Consider the following 20,629-nt stretch of genomic DNA (forward strand, 5'->3'; position numbering starts at 1 on the left):
TCTGCATTTTGTCCCTGTAATTAAGATCTAAACTCCTACAGGCCGTGTTTAAGAGGGAGAGCACCAGGAAGCAAAAATCCATGAAATGTGACCCAAGAGTGAAACTCCTAGGGCACAAAGTAAAGGAATAAGAGGTGTTGTCCTCTTTGCTACTCTGCACCAATGGGTGTTCCTATTTTAGTGTTTCACACTTACTGGAGGAGGAGGTGTAGGATGTGGGGAAGCTGTAAGTGCCTCCATGGCCTTAGTCATCAGCACGTGCTGAGTTTTTATTTAGAAAGCTCCAGTGGCTCCTCCCTGGCATCAGGAGTCAGCTACTTTCATGCTGTGACCTTGAATGCAGATCAGGATGATTTGGTTGCCCCCGTGGTGCTCATCAGAGGTGATGAAGGAATTGAGACCAAGCTCCACTGGGTGGTAATTGCAGAGAGGGGCCTGGGGAGATGCAGGGATTCCCATCCTTGCCAAGAGTGTTTTTGTACAAGATGATTTAATGGGATCTCCACAGGTCAGGAGAAGAAGGATGCACATCCCCAGGTTCCCTGCTCCAGAGAGCACGGAGAGAAAGATCCAGAGTGACCATGAGCTGGGGATGGTGAGGGATGGCGTGGGTAGCTGTTTAAATGCTTAAAATCCCTGTGTTTGCTGACAAATCTGGGACTTGGAAGTGCTTATGTTGTTGAGGAATATTTCTTTGGACTGTTTTGATTAGGAACCATCTGACACCCCTCTGCCTTGCTGCCTTGGATAATTTAAAAAAGCCAGCATGCTGGCTGTGGGTTTGCAGCATCCCTGAAGGGGATAATGGATGGTGTGAAACTCACTTTTGTTCCAAGTTGTGCAGTTGAGGGAGAGCAGCTGATGGTCCCACAGTCAAGAGCTGCTGCAAAAGTGTCCACAGAGCTGGAAATTACAAAATCACATATTTTGGTGAATGTAGAGGAATAGAAACCAAATGTGGAATCTTGCTATGGATCTCTGGATGAACCAGAAGATTATTTTTTTCCCTGCTTGATTTTGAAAGGTAAAATCAGATTGTAGGAACTGGGAGCTCCTGAGTAGTGCTGGGCTCTAAAGAAATGAACCTTGAAGTGTCATTTCCAGTGATAGAGACCTTGCTGGCAGGTGACATCATATACAGGTGACCTGATGGATTCTGATTTCCACAGCAACAAGTTCTTGTTGCAGGAAGAATCAGTTATATAAAAACTCCCTGGGTTTTATCAGGGAGACTCACATAATGGTAGTTTTGGCAGAAGGAGACTTTTGTACAGAAGGGCATCATTATTGCTATGGTTTGTGAGATTCCTGACCTTTCACTGTCTTGTTTGCATTTCCTCTTCATACTAATTCCTGGATGAAACCTTTAAGTCAAAGTAGGTACATAGAATTGTTTTGGTTGGAAAAGACCTTGAAGATCATTGAGTTCAATTGATAGACCTCTATGTTTCCCATTTACCTTGTCAAAACATAAATGGTTTCCCTGTGATAAAAATATGGCCTTGGATGGCTTCAGGAATGTGAATTTTGAACAGTCAGAGATGTCCAGAGGAGGTCTGGTGCCTGCATGGAGTCCTTCAGGTAGGATAAGCAGTTTGTAGAGATTTCAGTGCAGTTTCTCTGTGTCAATCCACATCCATTAATTCTGGGCTCCAAGATTCCCACCCAGCCTCATGATGTCTTTTTTGACTTGGAAATTTAATGAAGATCAGTCAATGACTCAAAGTCTTTAGGTCTAACTCATTTATTCTGGGAGAGAGGACACCTGAATTCCTCAAAGTAAGAGGGTCTTGATTGGGAAAGTGGCTTTTCCCCAACAGCTGCAGGTACCACTTAATTTGTCAGCACTGTTTTCCTCTTTGCTGAAGTGTCTGTGTTTGCACAACTGAGTTTTGTTCTGCAGACCTGTGAGGGCTGATTAGAGACTGTCACCTCACCAGGAACTGGGGCTTTAGGAAGTAAACATCCAGTGCCAATAGCAGAGTAAATATCAGGTGCTTTTCCAAGGGTTCCTTCCTCCTTCTGACTCCTCCCCACCCTTAAAAGCACAAAAAAACCCCTCCTTCACTTGGATATCTCTGAAACTGATGACACTGCTTGGCTTATTCTGGAGTAATTTGTATGATTTCATCTTGACAATGCTGGAAAGTTGACTTATTTTGCCAAGAGAAAGTGTGGGAGGGAGGAGCTGTACCGGGAATAAGGAAACCAATGGGAAATTGCTACAACTGGGATGCTGAATGCAGAAAATCAGGTTCCTTTGAATACCCTGGTGTTAGGTTTCTGATGCTGGGTTTATGTGCTGAGTTGGCTCCTCCCAATGGCATGTTTTTACCTATTGAACTTAACTCTGCAAGGGCTGGCAAAAGTGTTGGTGTTTTTTTGTTTTTTTTTTTAATTAAATTTTGCTATCTGAATGTGTTTACACTGAATTTTATTTTAAGTTTAGCATTTTTTAAACTGGATTTAAAATTAAAAAAGATCACTAGAATAATCATTAACATCTGTACTTTTGTTTTAGGTGAAAGAAGAGATGCTGTTCGAGGCCCTGGTGACCAGAAAGACAGTGACAGTGGGAGAGAAGCTGATCTTACCATACAAATTGGCAGAGGTCAGTACATGATATTTGTTATTAAAAGGCAACTCTTGGAATGGTTTTCAATACTTTGAGATGCACACTCAGAGTTTTCTTTCAGTTTTTATTTATTTATCTCAAAATAATGTCGGAGAAGCTAATGGGTGTCCTAATCTAGGAAATTATTGACTTTTCTTCAATTCCAATCCTGGAAGGCAGGTTTGTACTTTATTCTGATGGTTTGTAAGTGCTTTAATGACTTGTGGTTGTGTGAGAGTTGTCCAAAGCAGAGCTATGCATTGCTGAGTGTGTGTGTGGGTGCAGGTGTTCATCTCCAGATGTCATTCCTTAAGCTGGAGAACTGATTCCACAGCACAGTGCTGACCCAAGACTCCAGGGAATTTTTGCTGCCTTCTCGAGTGCCTGTGGTAGTGTGGCTCTTCTATGGCAGGAGGTGCAGATCTCCATAGGAGATTCCCAGTAGCTTTTCCTCAGACCACTCAAAACCTGGGCCCTTGTGTGATGCTTTGGAGCAGCCACAAATCCATCAGCTTCTCTTAGACTCCAGTGTAGTTATGTGGGATTTTCAGAAATTCTGAATTCTATTCTGTGGCTGTTAAAGAGAAACAATTTTTTTCCTCTTATATTCTTCAAAATACATCAGTTCTGTTCTGCTGAACTGCTTGTTTTGGCTATTTCTGCCTCTAATCTTCTTGTATCCCCCAGATTAGGAGCACTGAGCATCACACCACGCTTGGTCCCTCTGTTCCCTCTTCTTGTAGGGTTGTGTGAGAATTCAGAGCACCTTGAATAGCATCTTGGGCAGCTGTTGTGTCACAAATAACTAAACACATCACGTTGTCACTGGGGGTCTGCTGGAGACAGTTTGACTCCTTTTTTCATGGGGGAAAAAATACATTTTCTCCCACTTTGAGGGTGTGTTTGAGCTCAGTAACTGTTACTGAGCTTTATTCTTTAGAAATGAAGTGTTGCCTTTGTGCAGATGTGAAATGTGCCCTAACAAAGGGCACACAAGGGCTCTCTGGGTCTTTCTGATGGACATTTAATCAATGTGGTGTTTCTACTTTTTTCCTTCATCTTGGGCACAGACATAAAAAATAGCTAGAAAAGTTTAGAACTGAGCTATAACTGCCCTTCTGCTGGAGGGTCCTTAGAATATCATAGAGTGGGCTGGGTTGGAAGGAACCCTAAAGATGGTCTTGTTCCAAGCTCCTGCCTTGGGCAGGCACAGCTACCACTGGACCAGGGTGCTCCAAGCCCCATCCACCCTGGCCTGGAACACTTCCAGGGATGGGGCAGCCACAGTTTCTCTGATCAACCTGTGCCAGGGCCTCACCACCCTCACAGGAAAGTGTTTCTCCCCATGATCCCATCTCTGTCAGTTTGAAGCCATTCCCTCTTGTCTTGTCCCTCCAGGCCCTTGTCCCAAGTCCCTCTCCATCTCTCCTGGAGCCCTTTTAGGTGCTGGAGCCTTCTCTTCTCCAGGCTGAACAACCTCAGTTCTCTCAGCCTTTCCTCACACCAGAGCTGCTCCATTCCTCTGATCACTCTGGTGCCTCCTCTGGACTCTCTCCAGCAGCTCCTGTGCTGGGCTCCAGGGCTGGGGCAGCTTTTGAGGTGGGGTCTCACCCGAGCAGGGCAGAGGGGCAAAATCCCCTCCCTTGCCCTGCTGCCCAACACCTGCAGTGTGTTGACACAGCTGGGAGCAGTCCTGCCTTCTGCTGAGCTGGAAGACACCTCTGTAGAACTAGAGTGGCTCAGCATGAGTTTCTCAAGTGCTTTCCCAAATGTTTTTGGTGATATGGCTGCACCCAAATCCCACGTGTCCCCCTTAGAAAGGTTTATCACCACTATCAGCAGAAGAAAGGAAAGATCAGGGTGTGGTGGCTGTGGGGGAAGAGAAGGAGCCAGGCTGCTTTGGGAATGGTTGATGTGATCTCCGTGACAAAATCATTTTGGAAGAAGCTGTGAATTGTGTGAAGATGAGCACCTCCCGTGCCTTTTGTTTACCTCCTTACTTACATCGACAGCATCCTGACCACCAAATTTTATCCAGCAGTGACCTCTCTCACAGAGCAGGTTCACTGCTCACAGAGCAGAATTTGTGATGCTCCAGCTTGAACCTCCCTGTGGTAAGAGGCCTTCTCCTGGTCTTCCTCTGGCTCAGGGAGTAGGAGGAGTGACTTAAATTCAGATCTGTCTGAATCAGGAAGGAAGAATGGGATTCATTTGACATTTGGGACTTCACAAAGACTGCTGATGTCTGATAATCCCCACTCATGACTCACTGGGCTCTTGGGAATCAACGGGCTGGTTATTCCTGTGTATTTAACAAAGGAGCATTATAGTTGGCTCCAAGGGATGGAGCCATTGAGGGTTTGAGGATTTGCAGACATGGGTCTCCCACCACGACCTCTGTAGCTCATGGGCAGCTGCCTTTCCTGATGGATACAGCAGCTATTTTATTCTTCAGATGCCTGTGGGTTTTTTCATAGCTTGGTACACTGAAATTTTCAGTGGGGTTTGTCTGGAAAAGTCTCTGCTCCACAGACTCTCACAGAAAGGATTGCATAATGCCATTTTGGCATGTCCTTGCTTCTTCACACCACCAAGAAGAGCAGGTGGGATCTGCCAGTCTTCAGGTTGCAAGAGAGGTGGGAGATGCTACATCCCTGGAAATGTCCAAGGCCAGGTTGGATGGGGTTTGCCCATGGTATGCAATGGGTTGAGACCAGTTTAAGGCTTCCAGCCCAAACTGGCTGGGATTCCACATAAAAAGTTTGAGATTTAGGTTTGGGATGGGTTTTGAGCTTTGATGAGGTTCCCATGTGCATCTGCTCCATTCTGGAATGTTTCACTTTCTGTACTCGGCACAGGGGCCGACATTTGCCCATCCCTTTCATCAGTGTTGGAGCATGTGGAGATGACAACTCTGTGCAGAAATGCTTTTCATGGAAAGTGAGTGTGATCATTCCATGATCCCAGCCTGGCTCCTGACAGATTTGTGCCCTTAGGGTCCTGCTGTGACAACTCTCACCCCCTTTAATAGTCTTGAATGGGCACAGTTGGCCTGAAGGGATCCTTCCCTTTGGTATTTTGGAGTTTCAGAGCTGAGACTGGAGTTTTATTTTCCAAGCCAAGCCTTTTCTCTTCCCCTTCTCTGAGCTGCAGCCCCGGAGCACATGGAGAAGCTGACTTAGTTGGATTTGCAGTGATGTCACATTCCTGGCTGGCTGCACGCTCCTGCCTTCTTGTGTGCTGATTGGAAACACAGTCCTGTGGTTTGGGGCTTTTTTTTTTTTAGAAGCAGTGGTTTGGACGCTTGGCAGCTTGCTTGAAACATTCTCTTTCAGTTCTGAATTGATACCAGACTGACTGCTCCTGGTTCTGTTCATCTCTGCAGTAATTTGGGTAAAACTACATCTTTTATTCTGGACTGTTTTGGGTAGAAGGTACTGCAAAGTGAGGACAGCTTGTGGATGGACATCATGGAATCACAGATGGGTTTGAGTTAGGAGGGACCTTAAAGCTCATCTCATTCCACTCCCTGCCATGGCAGCAACACCCTCCACCAGCCCAGCTTGCTCCAAGCATTGTCCAGCCTGGCCTGGAACACTTCCAGGGATCCAGGGGCAGCCCCAGCTGCTCTGGGCAGCCTGTGCCAGGGCCTCCCCACCCTCACAGAGAGGAATTCCTTCCCAATATCCCATCTATCCCTGCCCTCTGGTAATGGGAAGCCATTCCCTGTGTCCTGTCCCTCCATCCCTTGTCCCCAGTCTCTCTCCAGCTCTCCTGGAGCCCCTTCAGGCACTGGAAGGGGCTCTTGAGGTCTCCCTGAAACCTTCTCTTCTCCCAGCAGTTGGAAACCTGCAGTGTTGGAGGTGAAGCTGCAACTGGGAACCACCAGTAAATAAACCTGTTTATTCATATTGTGCTTCCTCTCTTAGGACTTCTTGATGGTTTTGCCCCAGGAGTTGAGTTGGGCTTTTCCCTCAGGAATAATGTGCCATTTTAAAGTTAGGCAGAAATATTGATTTTGTCAACTCTGTGTTTCTTTTAATAAATTCATGACTTTTTGATTCTTGCCCACATATTATTATTCTGCTGGATGATCTTGGAGGATCCAAGGACTGGATTCTAATACCTAAAGGGGAAAGCTCCAGAGTGAGTTTTTACAAGGGCCTGGAGTAACAGGACAAAAGGAAATGGCTTCAAACTGAAAGAGGGCAGGGTTAGATGGGATATTGGGAAGGAATTCTTCTCTGTGAGGGTGGTGACGCTCTGGCACAGGGTGCCCAGGGAAGTGTGGGTGTCCCATTCCTGGAAGTGTTGAAGGCCAGGCTGGACAGTCCTTGGAGCACCCTCACCTAGTGGGAGATGTTGCTGCCCATGGCAGGGGGTGGAATGGGATGGGCTTTGAGATCCCTCCCAACTCAAACAGTCTGTGAATCTTTGATCCAGATCAGGTATCAGGTTAAATGTAACACTGAAGTCCAGTGAGGAGGTGGGATTCCAGCAATTAAATCAGGGTCTCCTGTGTGCCAGCAGTTGCTGGTCCCATTGTCTTCAGCTGAGCAAGTTCTTCCCAGCAGAGAGAAGATTTCATTTTACTTTATTTGACCCAGGAGTCTTCAAGGTGTGTGGCAACAGCACCTGCACGAGCAGGGCCATAGGTAGGAGCAAATAAATAGTTGTGAGCCAAATGCCAGGAGGGGATTCTAAGTGTCCCAGTCCCCATCCTTGGGGTGTTACAGGGTTTGTGGGATGAGCATGTGGTTTTTCAGGAAGACTCCACAAAGCATAATGTGCTTTTCTCATCGTTCAGTAACTCATGGTTTATTGTTTAGAGGTTGTGTCTGACCATGGTATTAACATTCAAGTACATTCCCAGGTCACTGGAGCTACAGCTCTTTCTGAAATTAAGGAGAGGGCAGACAAGGGGAGATCTGGTTTTACAGGGAAAAATCAAGACTATTTTGTTTTGCCTCTCGTGGCTGTGGCACCGATGGCAAACGTGCTTGATTTGGGACCCTGCAGGGAGCTGCCATCCTCTCTGGCTGCACCTCTGGCAGTCAATGACACCACATTCATAAATAATGCTTGCACTCATCTCTGGCAGCTGCCTCTTATCTCCTGAGCCACAGTGGCTCATCTGCCATGGAGCTGCCTCTGGAGCCATCCATTTTCCCTTTTATAGCACTGGATGGTGTTTTAATGCAGTGTTTGAAACAACTACACAGTTTGGGCCAGCACAAAGGTTTAGAAGCTTTAGGCTATAGATAAACTTAGGGAAAAGGCTGCACAGACATGAAAGGCTGCACTTGTGTGCTGAGGTCTTGGGCTGTTGTCCAAAACAGCTGCCAAAGACTTTATGAGAAGTGAGATGGTGCATTAATGGAGCCAGCAGCACTTCATGGGTTTGCAGAGAAATCACAGTGCAGCGTGTGGTTACAGTGAGCTGGAAAATTCCACTTATCATCTAGCAATGGGGAGGACCCTTGGAAAAGGTCATGGGTGCAATAGAGCCATCAGTGGTAGTAGTGGTGCTTGGACTATTTTGATTCAGATCTGCCTTGAGAATTGGGCATCTCTGCAGCCCCAGCCATCTTCTCCTTGATAAGGCAAAATACAGCAGGCATGTAGCTGAAAAAGGGAGAAATGGGATTTTAATGGCAGCAAAGTAACATGCTGTGGGTTGCTGTTGCCCCTCTCGAAGTGCCCCTCAACTCCAGACTCTGGGCTCTTTTTTCATACATTATTATGTGCATTTTTTGCTGTTATACTGAGGTAGGAAAGTTTCACAAGCCACAGTTCAGGTATTCAAAAGGAAAAAAAAAAGATGCTCTAAATATTGAGTGATTTGACTGATATTGGTAGGAGACACGAGGGAGCAGAGCACTTCAGTCACGTCTTTGTGGAGAACTTGGGGGTTGTTAGAAATCTTTCTCTTGATCCTGTTTGTAATCTGAGTATCATCTTAATCCATGCAAGGAACTGCTCTCCTGGGCCACATCTGTCTTCCTGCTTCTATCTAAATAATCCAAGGAATTCAGGTTTTTTCCATCTCTGCTCACTGCAGGTCTCCAAGGCCATTAGAACATGCCTTGACTCATCCACTCAGTTAACTCTCTTAAATCCATCTTGGTTGGTGGTTCCATCCCTTTCCATCATGCTGGAGACAATCCTGAGCTCCACAAGCATCCCTGCCTGGTTTCCATCCCATCTGTTCTGTTTATCAGGCTGGTGTCCAGCACCTGCTTGTCTGTTTTTCACCAGTCTCTGCATTTTTTCCCTGTTTTTCATCCAATGAGACAAAACTCATTATCAAAGTAAATACATCTGTTAGCGAGCTCTGTTTTACATTCCTCCAGGAAAAAAAATAAATTCCATGATGTTTTCAATTCATTAACCTCATTTAACCAATACGGTTGATATTTCTTAAGCAAGTGACTTTGCTAATAGACATTATTTTAGCAGATCTTTATTATTTTAAGCCATTTGTGATCAAGGACATTTTACCCTAAGGGTTAGAAAGCATTAATTCACACTTTTGGGAGAAATCTGATGCGAAATTGTGCAACAGAAGGGAAATAAAAGACGTGAGACAACTTCTTGGTCAACAACTGACCTGATTCTTGCCTTCCTTCAATTCTAGAGAGCTGTTGGGAGCTGGTTGTTTGTTGTGATGGATGTCACTATAAGCATGCCCTGTATTTAACTGAATGTGTGTTCAGAATTGTAAGTGGAAACAGGGTGTCTGAAAACTCAGAGGAACTGAAAGGGACTGAGTTGTACCTCCAGCAAGGCACTGCAAGCAGCTCTTGGGGAGCAGATGTTGGGCCAGCAGCCCCAAACTCCCCCAGAACCAGGGCAGCAGGGAGAGGGGGGATTCTTCCTCTGAGCTGCCTCAGCCCTGGGGTCCCCAATATCAGAAGGATGTGGAGCTGCTGGAGAGAGTCCAGAGGGGTGCATGGAGAAGCTCCAAGGGCTGGAGCCCCTCTGCTCTGGAGCCAGGCTGGGAGAGCTGGGGCTGCTCACCTGGACAAGAGAAGGATCCAGGGAGAGCTCAGAGCCCCTGCCAGGGCCTGAAGGGGCTCCAGGAGAGCTGGAGAGGGACTGGGGACAAGGGATGGAGGGACAGGACAAGTGGGAACAGTTTCCCATTGCCAGAGGGCAGGGATGGATGGGATATTGGGGAGGAATTCTTGGCTGTGAGGGTGGGGAGGCCCTGGCAGAAGTTGCCCAGAGCAGCTGTGGCTGCCCCTGGATCCCTGGCAGTGTCCAAGGTGAGGTTGGACAGGGCTTGGAGCAAGCTGGGCTGGTGGAAGGTGTCCCTGTCCATGGCAGGGAGTGGAAGTGGATGACCCTGAAGCTCCTTTCCAAGCCAAACCTGTCTGGCATCCCATGATCATGTCTCTGTTCAAATGGCCAGGTGCTCTTTAGCAGCTGGGTGCTCCATGCTGTTGTTACATGGCCGTGGAAGGTCACCATGGAACTGTTCTGTGACTGTGTCCAGAGCACCCAAATTACAATTAAATCTGTGAGATGCTTTTCATTCTGCATAAATAGGTGCAGCTGTAAGTGCATGTGAAATCAGCTCATGATTAGTTGGAAAAGCAGTGATGCAGTTCAGGTCAGATTTACAAACCAAATATTCAGGCTCCTGACAATCTGAGACGTGCAGGATTAGGCAGGGGGTGACAAGCCCTGAATCTTGTGTTTTGGTGACAGCAAAGCAGGAGAGAAAAGTCCAGGTGTTCTGGAAACATTTGCTGAGGGCTCCACAGCTTTGCTTTCATTGTCCTTTCATCCTCTCCTGTTCATTGTCTCTGGGTCTGTGCTGGCTCAGCAGAGCCAGAGAGACTTTGTGGAGTGGGAGGAGAGTTGGATTTGTGTCCTTTGGGAGAAGGAGAGAGGAGAGAACCTTTGGCCAGGAGTGGTGGGCCAGACACATCTTTCTCTTCTGGTGCCATAAAATCATTAGATTTTATTTTTTCACGTCACCAAGTGTCATTTTACCTGGCCCTTCTTCAGCTGGGATGAATTTTTGCTGAGGAATACAAGACACTTGGAATGACCATTACAGGATGGTTTTTTGGGATGATAAACTCTGCTGTGTTAGGGACTTTAAATCAGGGAGAACATCTCATTTTCAGCACAAACACTTAATTTTCAGCCCCATAACACTTAATTGGCAGAGACACAAGGTAGAGAAGCCTTGTGGAGTGAACTGTAATGAGTCAAAAAGTATTTAATTACAGCTAAGAACTGAGTGATGTTTCATTCTCTATATCCTTGTAGTGGGACTGGCTGATGCCTTTTGCAGCCCATTAAAAGGGAGAAGAAATTGAGTTCCAGGGCCAAATGGCAGAACATTACCTAAGATATTAAAAAAACCCAAAAAAACAACAAAGGAAAAGATCATAGTTGCAATTAATCACAAGCCTGAAAATATTCAAGGAGAGAAAGTGGGAAGGAGACAAAATAATTAATAGCATGAAGAAATGAAAATTCTCAGTCCTGAGGTATGAGGACAGGGACACTTAATGGAACAGAAAGCAGCAGAACTGCTGGAAGCACCTATTTATCCCAAAACCCATTAGCTGAGGAGACTCATTGTCACCACAGGTTATTAACATGAGGAGCTCAGCAGGAGCCCTTTGAAGAGCTGCTATGTAGATGAGTGGATTCAGAATTCACAGAAAAAAATATTAATGGAATAAAACTGAAAGCCCACAAAGCTTTTAAGAGCCAAGCAACTGTTTCTGCTTCAGGACATGAGGGCAACCTGGGAGGGTGGAACTTCAAAAGAAACCTATTTGTGGGGTGAGGTTTCTCACTTTTCCCTTGGAAATGCACATCCTCATGTGCAAAAGCTGCTGCAGTCACTCTTCTGCTCTGTGCCACCATGGAAATTCCTGTGTGTTAACTGTGTTCCTGCTCTTGATTTGGCACTGATGTCTGGGAAAACAAGGAAGACATTGGGATTCCAAGATTCCTGAATTAAGTCCAAGATCAGGACTTGAGGAAGGGAAATGCTGCCTTTCCATGGATTGCTCTGCCTATATCCCCCTCCAGCTGCCAAAGCAAATCCATTCTCAGCTCTTTAAAGGATTCTTTTAATTACATCTGATTACTCAAAAGATGCTTTATTGTCACAGAGTTCCTTTAGTTACTTAAATTTCTACTAAAATCATGTGAAAAGTTTTCAAGGAATGCAGACAAACCATTCCTGGGTTAGTTAGCCAGCTCTTTCCATGAGGGGTGTAGTTTTGGTACATTTGCTTGGAATATGGGATTTTCATGTGTAATCCCAATCTAAATAAATTCAGGTTGATTTTTGTCCTCAGCCAAGGGCTGTTGGTCAGTGGCTGAAGGAGGAGGAGGAGGTGTGGAAGTTCTGTGGCTGGATAGGGTCTGTTGCACAAGCTTTGCCTCTACAGGGGTAGCAGCTGAGGTGTGATGAGAAACAACTTCTCTTTGGGGAACCTTGCAAAAAAAAAAGGTAAAAATAACCTGGAATGATGATGATGATGATGCACTGGCAGAATGAGTTTGTCTACACTTGCCCTCTGCTTGGGAAGGACCAATCTCAAGGCAGGATTTGGCTTTTTTTAAAAAAAAAAGGTAAAAATAACCTGGAATGATGATGATGATGATGATGCACTGGCAGAATGAGTTTGTCTACACTTGCCCTCTGCTTGGGAAGGACCAATCTCAAGGCAGGATTTGGCTTTTAAAGGCTTGAGGGCTGGTTTTGGTGATTGATTATTGGACTCCTTGGTGAGGATCCCAGTACTTTGTGCCTGTAAGTGCTGAGCAAATTTCCCTAAATGTGTCCTTCTCACATCAGGTCACACAACTTCCTCCTGTGACACAAAGTAATTTATGAATTGGTTTTTGTACTGGTTTTGCTGTGAAAACATGGGTGGAATGGGAGCTCAGTTTGTGCCGTTGGCAGAACAGACTCTGGATGCAGCAAGGTGGAGGAAAACACATTTTGTCATCAGTGGACCTTTCAAACTTGGCTGCCTGGTGGCTCTGTTCTCCTGCAGCTCTGTGGCGGGCTCAGGATGGCTCTGTGTGAGCATCTGTCCCTAAGGGATGTTCCACATGTCTCCTTTCATCATCTTCTCCACAGGAGAAGCAAGAGCTGCAGCCTTGTTTTCTGGAAGGGTTTAATTTCATGCAGAAAGTGAGGTTTTTTCCCTTTTTTTTTCCAGTTTTGATTTGTTACAGATGACACTTTCTAACCACAGTGCCCAAATCCAAAGGCTCTGAGTGAAATCTTTTTAGGAAGATGATGCTCATAACTGCCTGGCTCCACGGTCAGCACTCAGAGAAAATCTCTAATAAGATTTGTGTTGGTTTCCTTTGCTCCTGGCTCTGCTTTGGGGGCTGTTTCTGAAAAGCATAACCACAATGTGTTCCAGTCATCAGCTGCACAGTGACAATATCAGAGACAAGACTTGAAATCAATTCTAAAAATAAACAGGCAGGCTCTGGCCTGGGATGGGGATGGGAATGGGAGTGGTTGGTCTCCCATGTGTCCTTTCCCAAACCTGCCTGCCACCAGTGGGGACTCAATAGCTAGATCTTCAACACAGCCAAAAAAGATTTTCTTATTGTTTTTATTTGAGGTTTTCCACATCATTTTCTGTGTTTGCACCCATCTAATGAGAGGAAGGATGAGTAAGGAGAGAGCAGTTGCAGGAGCACTCTGATACTTTCTGTGCTACTCAGAAGTCACAGGAATTCACAGAAGCACACAAACCATTGCATTGGGAATGTGTGTGAGATAGTGTGGGGATCACAGAATCACAGGGTGGTGTGGGTTTAAAGGACCTTAAGGATCATCTAATTTCACCCCCTGCCATGAGCAGGGACACCTTCCACCAGCCCAGGTTGCTCCAAGCCCTGTCCAGGCTGGCCTTCAACACTTCCCAGAATGGGGCTTGGAGCTTCTCTGGCCAACCTGTGCCAGGGCCTCTCCAACCTCACAGGGAAGAATTCCTTCCCAATATTTCATCTAACTGTGCCCCATGGCAGTGGAAAGCCATTCCTCCTTGTCCCCAGTCCCTCTCCAATTCTCCTGGAGCCCCTTCAGGCCCTGGCAGGGGCTCTGAGGTTTCCCTGGATCCTTCTCTTGTCCAGGTGAGCAGCCCCAGCTCTCCCAGCCTGGCTCCAGAGCAGAGGGGCTCCACCCTCAGAGCATCTCCATGGCCTCCTCTGGGCTCTCTTCAGCATCTCCACATCCTTCTTGTGTTGGCCCCTGGGCTGGAGGCAGCTCTGCAAGTGGGGTCTCACCTGAGGGGCAGAGGGGCAGAATCCTCCTTTCCTGCTGCCCGCACTGGGGAATCAGCCCTGGGGCATGGGAGAATTTGGGGTCCCAGAGCACACAGATAGCTCACATGGAGCTTTTCATGACCCAGAACTGATCTAGCACTACATTCAGCCCCTTGATTGAGTCTGAGCTACCCCTATGTGTGTGTGTGTGGGGTTTCCTGCTGTTCTGCTCCCTTCCCTGTTGTGACCCAACACATTTGGTTTCCATGCCCATCCATGTTCTGTGTCTGGGATGAACCAAGCAGCCTTTGGGGTTCCCCCTTGGCTCACAGGGGTGAGACAAGCAGGATTAGGGTTTTTTTTTTAAAACAGAGGCTTAACACCCAGAGGAAAGTGCTCTTGCAGGATATCAGACTCAAGCCTAATCCCTGACTTGGCATGCAGGAGTGTTATATCATGCTTGGGCGGGAGAAGTATGATGTCATTTTCCACACTCATATTTTATCTGAACATCTTATTAAAACCCTGTCATTCTCCTGGGTCATTTCCCTAAAAGAACTCAGATCATCAATGCACCACTCTGGCTTCAGCCCTCAAGAAAGTTTTTTTAGTGATTTTTATGTACAATTAAGGAGGAGGAAAAATATCTTTAAGGGCATCATTGAAAGAAAAGGAGTGAAAAATGCTTTTTTAAAATTTTTGATTACAACAAAAAAGAGGAAAAGCTGGCTTAAAAGTAGTTTGACCATTCTGTAAAGGCTAATATTAATGCTTTAATTCTATAAATGTACCTGCAAAGGAAGTACTTTGAAAAACAACAACAAAGCACTGGAACCTTGTGCTATCTGTGGCTCCCGCCCTCCCGGCTGGCTGCCACATCCTGGCAGAAACCTTCACTATCACCCTGGAGCTGGGAGGCAGCAGGTTGTCCTGCCAATGGATTTTATCCAAGGGATGCAAGTGTCAATGATGTTTTCCAGAACTTAGGGGTGGATTTTCCAATGAGAAAAAATAGCCTGTAATGTCATTCCCATACAACGCTGCGTGGTGCCCCAACATAACTGAAACACAAAGGCACTTCAGGATTTTGTCACTAAATCAGGTGTAGAAGTTCTCACATTCAGGAGGGGGTTTAGGTATTAGTTTCAAATTTTATATTACACCTTCTTTCTATTTCTTCTCTCTCCTCTTGTACCAGTTTCTCAGTACCTTCTACAACCACCTTGGACCAATTGGTGCCTTCACAATCACCCTCCTTGGACAAAGGTCCTTCTCCAGCCTGCCAGTCTGCATCAGTCAGAGGCATTTTAAGGGGATTTCCCAAACCACACTAACACCCTTCCTAAAAATCCTGATGGGACAAGTCAATTCAACAAGTTTATCCAGGGAGACAATTTTCCAATGTCATCATATCATCAGGTTGACAAGGAAGTCCTTCAAAGCTATTTGCTTACTTGCAACTCCAGGAAATGATAAACCACTAGTAATTCATTAAAAAAAAATATTATTTTCAAAAAGTAATTCAAATTATTTTAATATCACAATGTTCTCATCCTGGATTAGTGTGTTCATCCTGCTGGTCATGGATGGAGTAGGACACATGGCATGGGAGGGAATTCTTCCCCTCTACTCTGCCCTCATGAAACCCCACTTGCAGAGCTGCCTCCACCTCTGGAGTCCCCAAAATCAGAAGGATGTGGAGTTGCTGGAGCAAGTCCAGAAGAGGCTACAGAGATGCTCTGAGGGCTGGAGCCAGGCTGGGAGAGCTGGGGGTGCTCACCTGGACAAGAAGGATCCAGAGACACCTCAGAGCCCCTGCCAGGGCCTGAAGGAGCTCCAGGAGAGCTGGAGAGGGACTGGGGACAAGGGATGGAGGGACAGGACAAGGGGAAATGGCTTCTTACTGCCAGAGGGCAGGGTTGGGTGGAATATTAAGAAGAAATTGTTGTCTGTGAGGATGGTGAGGCCCTGGCACAGGTTGCCCAGTGAAGCTGTGGCTGCCCCTGGATCCCTGGCAGTGTCCAAGGCCAGGTTGCTCCAGTGCCATCCAACCTGGCCTAGCAGGAGCTGTCCCTGTCTGTAGGCACACAGTGTGTGGTGATTGGGAGTGGGGCTGCAGCTCATCCCCAGTGGGTGCAGCTGTGAGCAGCAGGTGAGCAGCACTGCCAGCAATGAGCCATGGAGTGCCCAGGGGCACTGAGCAACCACAAAGGGAGCAGAGGGCACCCAGGGGCAGTGCATAAATACAAGGGGTATAAAAGGTTGGGCTAAAGAATGGGAAGGGCAGAGGCTTGCAGCTTTCTGGTGTGACATGGTGTTTCTCTGTATGGGCAGATGCCTGAAGCCTTCTGGAGTTGTGTGTTGTTACTCTGTATGGGTTGAAGCCTCCTGAAATTGTGTGATGATGCTCTGTGTATCATGGCCATCTGACTGTGATATATGCTACAACACCTGCCCATGGCAGGGGGTGGAACTGAGTGATCCTTAAGGTTTTTTTCCAACCCAAACCATGCTAGGATTCTATAAGTGAGGTACTAAACCCTGCATTTGGACCAGAAGAGGGATTTAGTCTTTGTCTGATTCCAGCAGCTGAGAGATTTCTGTCTGCTTCCTGCAAACCCAGAAATGTTCCCCCAGTTTTGGTGCTGAGCCATTGATGCTCCAGCAGGGTTTGTGTGTGGTGCTGCTCTCCTTCCTCACCACCCTCCTCGCTTTCTGCTCTTTCCCTGATTCAGCTCTCACAGCCATGTCTCTCCCTTCCTTTGTTGTTACTCCATCTCAGCACAGGAGAGTCAAAGCCAGCAATCCTCCCTCAGCAGTTCTGTCCCTACAGTCACAAACCCAAGCTGCAGCCGCTTCCCATGTGGGCTTTTTCAGCCCTCCTGGAGCAGCAACAGTGTCAGAGATAAAAACTGGATTTTTGTAGTATTTTAGTACATGTGGTCTCCACTCCTCTGACATGAGCACTATGGGTTAAGTTGTATCTGGCAGTCCTAAGCTCTATTCAAATAAAAGTGTATTTTCAGTTTGCTGTTTTTAATCTCTTAGTGATTGCTGTAGCTCATCATCTCTGAGATGCCCCCATGGGCTGTTTTCAATTGTCTGCACATCCAAGGCTCACTGAGAATGGGGGGTTGGCCTCTGTTCCTGGTCATTAGATCTCTTCAGGTGATCCAAATCAAGTGCATTAGGAGAGCTTGAATTCCTCCTCCTTTTGCTTGCTCTAATCTTGGATAAATCCTATCCCTCTTCACAGTGGGATTATTAACACTTGTCAATATGTGTATTTTTTAAAAAGCACAATTTTTATTTTTTTAATAAAAACTTATTTCTTTAATCATTTACTTGCATGCAGCATGGTTTTGTTGAATACTTGGAAGCAAATAAGAAAACTCATACACTCTTTTCTTGATTTTTTTCCCCTACTTGGAAATTAAATATGTCATTTAAACCCACAGAAGTGATGGAAGGAGGGAGATTTTCATCTGAAAAGCCTAGGTAAATACCATGGGTAAAATTCAGTAAACTGTAAAATGTAATTTTTTTCCTCTGAGCCATATTGGAGTGAGACATTTGTGTTACAGTAAGTACCAATGTAATTATGAAGCCAGATTTCACCTTAGAGAATAAATGGGGGAAAAATGGGAATGGCTGATAAGGATTTCAAACCAGACATCAAATGATAATGAAAATCTAATCCTGTTTATGATAATAGCTCACTAAATAATTTCTGTGGTAGGATATCAACAGGTTTCTGAGATTTAATGCCAAATCCTATGAGCAGAAACACCAGTTGATTAATCAGAGAATGTGCTGAAAACTTATTCCACCTATTAACATAAAAGCAAACAAATGAAGCTCCCACATAGCCACTAAAACCACATATCCAGATTTGATTTTTTGAGGGATTTCCTGAAGAGGAAGAATTCTACTGCTATTTTTTTTTTCCCAAACATTTCATTGGAAGCACCTTTCATCCTTGTATAGAAATTATAGGAAGCCCATCAAAGGCCCTAAGGGAAAAGGGGATATTTCCTCTCTTCCTGTGTTCAGATCCGATTTCCTGAAGAGAAGAGGAATCTCTGTTTCTTCTCTCCAGCAAAAGAAAATGTATTTTGTGGTGCCTAACTTTACTTAAGTAATGGAACACCTATTCTTTATGTATTACACCAAATCCTGCAAACTTCACACCTGGAAAGAACCGTTTCTTGTCACCTTGGAATGACTGTAATTGTTTCAGTATTTGTTGATAAGAGTCTGAAAGGGGAATGTGTGGCTTGTTTTCCTCCTGGAGAGCAGGAAACAGCTGCACATGTTCCGGAAGAGTTGGGGGGTCACCAGGAGAGAATGAATCCATAGGTGACTCCTATGGCTGTATCAACATCACTCCTATTTTAACAAATTCAATTTTGGAGCTATTTGGAGAAAATTACAAGGAGTGTTGCTTGTAAAGCCATATTTTTTGGGGTGGGTGGGTGGGAGTTGTGCACTGGTAGGGAATGCTGGTGCTGGCAATGTGTTTATCCTGTGTGAACAAATAATGGCAATATTGTCCAGAATGGGATGCACACACACAGTCTCCTGGGAAAATGCTGGAAAACTGGAAGTAAAAAGGACCATGACCAATCTTGTGAACTGTACAGCAAAGCACTGAGTTGCCTTTGAGGCTAACAAGTCAGGCTGCCTTCTAATAAATCTTTTCTTCTAGATCCAAGGAATTTTCCAGAGCTGTGCTTGAAAAATGGCATTTAAATACCAACTTTTCAAGATCTCATAGCTCCTAGAAAGTCTGGAGTGGGTGCACTGACCTTGCACCCATATCTGGGATGAAAAACTGGGATTTAACAATATTATGTTGATCAGAATTGTTAAGATGCAATAATGTTGTGTTGACCAGCTGAGTCTGTCAGCACATCTTTATGGATGCTTCCTAGATTTGCATAATGCTGAGAGATGGGATAAGTGTTGTCACAGTTAATAAACTCCACGGGTGTTTAATCCTCATTAGGGCTTTAAGTGGTTTTGGTGCTCGCACTCACTTTCCAGTTGTATTTAAATCCACTTCTCATTAACTGAGGCTGTGCTCAGGGACTGGGGTCTGAGCCCCAGCTCTGAGCACTGTGCCCTTCCCTAAGGTGCATTTTTCATAGCACAGATAGTGCTGTGCAATGTGTGTGTGTAAAAAGGGCATCTTTTCTATGAAAAACAGGTTTGGTTTTTTTGTCTTGCTTTTCTTGAGGGCAGCATGACGGTGCTGGCTGCACTCTGGAAGTTTCAGTGATGTTGTGAGGCTCAGAAACCCTCCTAGGCAAACTCAGGTACCTACATGGCTGTGCAAATATAATATTAAGTTGTGTTTTGATGATCTTAAGAGCTGCCCAACCCAAGTATCCATCCACCACCTTTCTCCTCTGTCCTGGATCAGTCTGTGCTGTCCTCCACATTAGTTATGAGGGAAGATGGACAAACCTCTCAATGAGCTGAGATGTTTGAAGTCTTTAGAGACCTGTAGCTGTCTCATTAATGCCACTTTGGAATGATTCTTACTCAGAATGGCTTAGTGCACCAATACCCTGCTCTTCCTAAGTGATGCAAAAGTGATGAGCTTTGCTTTGGTCTTCTAATTTTCTGATTTGGTGTCAAGCAATGCCCTGATCAGAAACATTTTTCATTTTAGTCTGGCTCTTTTGAAACACAATGTTAGAGGAAGTATTTATTGGTTACAAAAGCCCTTCATCCATGGATTAGTTTGGGTCAAAAATGCTTAAAGCTGAGCACCAGAGGTCAGTTTCTGTTCCAGATACTCTCCATGGTTGGGTTGGTTTGATGGGGTCACTGAGAAGAGAGTCTGTCTCTTGTATTTCAGTCCCACTCTGGGTCTGGGGTCCACACTCCAGAAAATGTTCCTCTTGGCTATGGAAGGGTGTGACTAAAACCACAGAGCTTCCAGCAGCATCTTGATGGCTTTGGCCTCAGAGAATATCCTGAGTTGAGAGAGGCCCACAAGGATCATCAAGTCCAACTCAGTGGGATCCCTTTGCTTTCTGCTCCCTGGCACATCCAGGCACTGAGATATTGCTGCAATTTTTGCTCTTTGCCTTTCAAAGTCCTTCAGCACTTGTTTCCACCCACCCTCTGTTCTCTGGGCTTTGTTTATTCCCCTTAGTCTGAAAAATGTAAAATATTTGAGGTTTTGTTGTTCAAATTCAGCTATTGCTGCTCTTGCTCGTGTGTTAGGTTAGTCAGCAGTAAAAACACTGAATCTAAGAAGGATCATGGTGGGAACTTAGAGCAAAATCATGTGAAAATGTCTGTAAAAGGTTAGCTGAGCATCTTGGAGTACCCTGCTCTGCCAAGGCCACCACTGACCCATGGCCCCAAGTGCTGTCAATCCCTGCAGGGATGGAGTCTTCACCATTGCCCTGAGCATTCTGTGCCAGTGCCTGACCACTGAGCCTTCCCTGACACTGATTGAGGCCATTCCTTCTTGTCCTGTCCCTCATTCCCTGGCATCAGAGCCCAGCTGGTCCCCCCAGCTGTCCCCTCCTGTCAGGAGCTGTGCACAGCCAGAAAGTCCCCCCTGAGCCTCCTTTTCTCCAGGCTGAGCCCCCCCAGCTCCCTCAGCTGCTCCTGGTGTTCCTGACCCTTTCCCAGCTCTGTTTCCATTTCTGGCTCCAGCCCCACAATGTCTTTTTTGTAGTTTTCAATGTATAACTTTGGTGGGGATTTTCTGTGTACCAACAAATA

The 20,629-nt window shown here is 45.7% G+C and overlaps 1 protein-coding gene across 9 annotated transcripts in view; it reads left to right on the forward strand.

Moving 5' to 3' along the window:
* Nucleotides 1-20,629, forward strand: part of MYO9A (myosin IXA) — a 178,817-nt gene that overhangs the window by 81,685 nt on the left and 76,503 nt on the right. For all 9 annotated transcript variants that reach the window (XM_071441936.1, XM_071441939.1, XM_071441937.1 and 6 more), the window contains one exon: nucleotides 2,522-2,611. In XM_071441936.1, coding sequence (XP_071298037.1) covers nucleotides 2,522-2,611 — 90 coding nt within the window. The remainder of the gene's footprint in view (nucleotides 1-2,521; nucleotides 2,612-20,629) is intronic.

The sequence above is a fragment of the Agelaius tricolor genome, unplaced genomic scaffold (genome assembly GCF_023055355.1).
Source record: "Agelaius tricolor isolate 1412-34295 unplaced genomic scaffold, bAgeTri1.0.p SCAF_16, whole genome shotgun sequence".
Lineage (NCBI taxonomy): Eukaryota > Metazoa > Chordata > Aves > Passeriformes > Icteridae > Agelaius > Agelaius tricolor.